The 5,246-nt window shown below is 33.6% G+C and overlaps 1 protein-coding gene across 1 annotated transcript; it reads left to right on the forward strand.

Annotated features, from left to right (window-relative positions):
* Positions 1 to 4,064: 4,064 nt before the first annotated feature.
* Positions 4,065 to 4,648, forward strand: LOC132166734 (auxin-responsive protein SAUR32-like). Its single transcript, XM_059577608.1, has one exon. The coding sequence runs from the start codon at positions 4,173 to 4,175 to the stop codon at positions 4,488 to 4,490; it is 318 nt and encodes a 105-aa protein (XP_059433591.1). The 5' UTR covers positions 4,065 to 4,172; the 3' UTR covers positions 4,491 to 4,648.
* Positions 4,649 to 5,246: the final 598 nt, after the last annotated feature.

Consider the following 5,246-nt stretch of genomic DNA (forward strand, 5'->3'; position numbering starts at 1 on the left):
GTGTGAATTGAATAAAGAAGAAGATGAAACAAATTAACGAGACAGGTGGACAAAGGAGAGAACTTTGGGAAGAAAATAATAAAATAATAAAAGATCATATTTAAATGAAAATAAAGAAACAGGTAAAGTGTGTATTAAAATAATGGTACTTATTATAGAAAATTATGCTTTTTGAATAATCAGAATACATAATATTGGTGGAGATACTATAAGGCACCCTTGAAAGGAACCCTACTCCACTACTAAAATGGTCAGTAATTTTCATGGAACAATTTTCTATGAAGATCGACTAGAAAACTCTTTAATGCTCCTTTAAACGTACAATCGGAAGCTTCTGTAAGAATGACCACTTCGAAGTTCTTAAAGATGGACAAAGCACGGATTAAAACTGTCAAATATCGTACGTACGTGATCTCTTTCACAATCTCTCAGAATATAAAACAAACATAAGTTAACCAGCACTGTCGGACAACCGTACAGATGATGACTTAAAAAAAGCAGCCTTTGACTAATTCCAATGTGGCAGTACCACCTTTTTGTACCAAATGCCCTTTGACACAACGGGCAGGACTTGGGGGAAAGGTCTTCTTTTAGGCAAATTTAAAGGGTCCAGCCGATGACACTCCATATGTTTGTCTTTATGCCAGAGAGATGTGTCATGGTACATTATCAAAAATGGTCGGCCAAATAAGAAGAGGGTTTTTCTGAATAAAGAGAGAGAAAAGCAAAAAAGAGGAATTTGAAGATAAAGAGCACAATCATATCATGACCAATTCACCACACAACGAAATATACCACTCAAAAGGAGCAATATTATAGGGTCGTAATGACACCCACTTGAGCAATAGGGTCCAAACATTACTTTGTGCGACTTGTTGTCCATCAAAGTTTACAAAGGGAAGTGTGTGGAATCAAAGATTGGTACAAGTAATTATTGGTGACGGTGGCTCAAAAAAATTCTCATGAGGCTAGGCACATTTAGAGCGTGTGTTCCATCAATTGAGAATTACTAGCATAAGCCTGATTAGTATTAGTCACTTTAAATTCTATTGATATTCTAGTGGGGCTAAATCAAACTATGGCTCAATTGATCTTCACTTAGTTGCCCTCTCGTGCCCTATTTGATTTAAAAAAATTGGTACAAGTCTCGAATTTGGCAGCTGGAACCAAAAGCCTTCCAAGTTACTTTAGATTTAAGAGGTTATGAATTAAATCAAGTCTAGAACTATAAATCTTTCGAATTTGTTGCTTGGGTATATAGTGGATAGTTATGCATGCAATTTAGCAATCAAGAAATTAAATATCCAATAATTTAGGACCAGGAATCAACATATGATAAGCTCATACTAGGGTAGTGGTTGAGATGCAATAAGATAATTTAGTGGGCTTGAGAGGAGTGGCACCGTATAAAGTAATATATAGTAGTAGATATATGTGAACATGAAGGGTAGATAATCCCATCATAATTTAGACACAATTAAATATAAGCTCATTTTACTTGAAAAAAACAAAACTATATATGGTCTTATTTCAAATTAGAATCACAATGATCCTTTTATTTTAGGAACAATTACATTTGACCTCCCAAAGTTTCACCCAATTTGTAATTTGACCTCAAAAGTTTAAAAATTTTCAATGTAGCTACTCCACTAACTATTTCCATCCAATTTGATGGAAAATTGCTCACGTTCGAGGCTTGTGCATTTTTTAGTCTAAAATTTTCAAAATTAGCCCCATGTGTTTAAAGGAATTCCAAAAATTCATGGTGGCTATGGCAACCAAAAAAAACAAAACTAAATTGGCAGTGACCAATTTGGGGGTGGTTGCGGCCACCCCCATTTGGCTCCTTGGGGGTGGTCTGCCACCCCCTTGGCCATTTGGGGGTCTCCGAGCCACTCCCAAAGGGTTTGAGGGTGGTTTTTAATCAAAATTGGTTCGACACCACCAATTTTAAGTTTTTTTTTTTTAAATATATAGGGGCAATTAAGTATTTTTCATCACTCCGTAAAAGAAAACGAAAATTGTTAATTGATGAGTCACATTACAAATGTTTGATACTTTGTTGAGGCACATTGCAAATTTTTAAACATTGAAAGTCAAATTGCAAGTTGGGTGAAACTTTCAACGGGTAAAGTGTAATTTTCTCAATATTTTATTAGACTAAAAGATATTTGACAATGTTAGGTTTTATATTTGTCTTGGTAAATTCAATAGTCAAAACATGGAGTTTTTGGGTATTTTATAGTAACGAAGTTAGCATTGAGTCGGGTACTCAAAAATTCAAGTTTATAAATGCAGTCCAACAAAGACCACTCTCAGTAAAATTGCTATATTTTTTTCATTTCGACATCAGATTATAAGGCAAGTTTTATGGCATTGAAAGTCTGATTGAAAGGCTTACAATTTTTCATTTCACAAAATATTTCCAATTCCTATTTTTCCTAGGTCAAAATGGTCTAAAAATCTTGTTCATAAAGTATGATCGAACTTGGATTGATGTTGGATTCATCGAACTTGTTCACAAAGTCTGTTAGTGAAATTCGAACTTGCATTAATGTTGGATCGATCAAAATTGTGAAAAAAAAAAAAAAAACTGTTTTTATTTATAACCGACACACGTACATTGTTATCAAAATCGATCTGTGTTCTTTTATACTTGCTCGAAATTTGTTATTGAAAACTGTACGTAGTATTTAGATTTATAATTGATAATATTGGTAATTTTAATTAAGATTAAGATCTTTACTGTTTATTCAAATATATTATTAATCAGATTTTTTCTTTTTCTTTTTACCACCATACACAATCGCGTTCCCAAAACTGAGTTGAAATTTCCATTACTTAAATTTATCACTGTGGTCTCATCCCTAATTTGATAAGCTCAAAAACTTTGTCATCCTGTGTTCTACTACGTACAAGGTAGGGCAACGGTTGGGACTCTAACTGCAAAGCGCATAGGGCAACGGTTGGAACTCTAAATGCAAAGTGCACAACTTTTAAGAGGATCTCTAGCAATGTTACTAAAATACCTAATTAAAAAGTGTAATTTTTATTTTAAGGAAAATCATCATTTTACTATTATGAACTTTTATCGATTTTGCAATTATTTCTTTAAAATTCAAAAATATCAATTTAATGTTTTAAACTTTAAAAATTTGCAATGCCAGTTTTCAATGTATCAAACTCTCAACATTTGATAAGTGTACGTATTTCTATGCACACTCCACCATAGATTTCTATTCTCTTCTCTAATTTATTCAAATGCTGTTTTTATATTTTTTTTTATTATTATATTCTGGTCAACACCCATATTTTCAAATATTCCTATTTTCTAAACAATCTTTTTGTTTTCAACGGGCAAGTTGGGCAAGTTTTTTCAACGGTCATATTTCTTCAACGCTGGTGTTGAAAAGAGAAACAATAAAATAACAAAAAATGTAATTGAAAATAAATAAAATAAAGCAACTTTTTGCGACCGTAATTAAATATAAGTTGAAAATAACTCTATCAAAAAATATATTTTACATAAGATAAGTTGTTCGACGTAATTTTTTCCTCCAATTAGCAAAATATACACAAGAGAAATATTGCGCTTTTCAAAATTTTCTCTAAAATTTACTCTCTGAATAATATGTCACAATTCGATATAATCTATTATTTTGAAAAATGTGTTATCATCTTATCTTATGAGATTATGAAACATAGTTTGAAATGCAAATTTTATAAAAAAAAAGTTTTTAAAAATGTAGCATTCCTCTATGCGCGTTATGGGGCCTTTAGAACATCCGTGGAAAGATGCTGTAACATGCATGGTACCCTCCACACAGTAAAGGGGTGGGCACAGTAAGGAATCATAATCATGTAATAGAAAAGAGAAAGAGACCTCCCAAAAAGCCACAACATGATTCCGTATTAAGGACAAATTACACACGCAAAAACACTTAATTTCCATTTTTAATTAATTAGAACAAATATTCCAAGTACCCACCTCTCCTTTTGGAGTCCTGGTCTTTTATATCTATCTATATATATATATATATATAAACCCCTCTTTCCTAGGCATTCCACACAAGTAGCAACTCAAGTACTTCTACATCCCAATTAAACTCTTCCAAAGCCCTAGATTAGCCTTCCATTTCCTCTTTATACACTCTTCCTTAATCAAGAAAGAGATGCAGGAGGACAAGAAGATGAAGGTGAAGAAAGGATGGCTTGCAGTCCAAGTAGGGTTGGAGGATGAAGATGGCGAGTGCCAGCGTTTTGTGATTCCCATATCCTATCTTTACCATCCTTTATTGAAGAAACTTTTGGAGAAAGCTCATGAGGTTTATGGGTACCACACCACCGGCCCTCTTAGGCTGCCGTGCTCGGTGGACGACTTCCTCCATCTCCGGTGGCGGATCGAGAAAGAGTCAAACCATCATCATCAACATCATCACCACCACTCCCATCCCCACCTTTCTGGTGCTTTGTCCTTTCACTCTTGTTGATCTACGTAGACATGACACCATGTTTTCCTTTTTTGTGGGAAAAGAACCAAACAAAGGGGAGGCAAATAAATTTAGCTAGACAAGCATTCTGTTTATTAGTGGTGCTTGCCGCTGTATTTTTATTTTTCCTTCTCTAACTTAATTATCTGGGAAGCTGTTTTGTAATTCCAAAGGGAAATGAAGAAATAGATTTTACGCATAAAAAATTGTTCTCCACTCTCTCTCTCTCTCTCTCTTTGTTTTTTTTTTTTTTTTTTTTTTGGGTGATGAATGAAATTATATATCTATAATTTCAATGATAGAGTTATAATATTTTCTCAATCAAGAAGCCAACCTATCCAAAGCGGGGAAGAGTGCAAAAAAAGGAAAAAATAAATAAGTGTTACCCAATTGTCTACTGGATTTTCCTCTAGGTGCATGCATATGTTGATGCTGATATGATCTGGCAACGATAAAAAGAAGAGGAAAGGAAAGAGGTTAGTGCCATGATAAAAGTCTGAGCCAGCCCACACACAAATGGAAAAGATCAAGTGAGGTATCCTGTGGCCATTATAAGTTTATTCATGTATATCCCTACTTTTGCCAACATCCAGCACTAATTCTATTTCTTTTCTTCTTCCTTTTTTTTTTTCTTCTCTGAGTTCCTTCTGTATGATTTTGATCTGTCTTTTCGAGTTCTCAAGACGTTTTCCTCCAAATATGCTACAATAATTCTATCAAATTAAAAATAAATAGGTTCCCTTTTTTTGGATAAAT

This window comes from Corylus avellana, chromosome ca11, assembly GCF_901000735.1.
Source record: "Corylus avellana chromosome ca11, CavTom2PMs-1.0".
Classification (NCBI taxonomy): domain Eukaryota; kingdom Viridiplantae; phylum Streptophyta; class Magnoliopsida; order Fagales; family Betulaceae; genus Corylus; species Corylus avellana.

Bases quoted from the DNA above. Each gene is read 5' to 3' on its own strand.
- LOC132166734 (XM_059577608.1), top strand. From the start codon at position 4,173: ATGCAGGAGGACAAGAAGATGAAGGTGAAGAAAGGATGGCTTGCAGTC.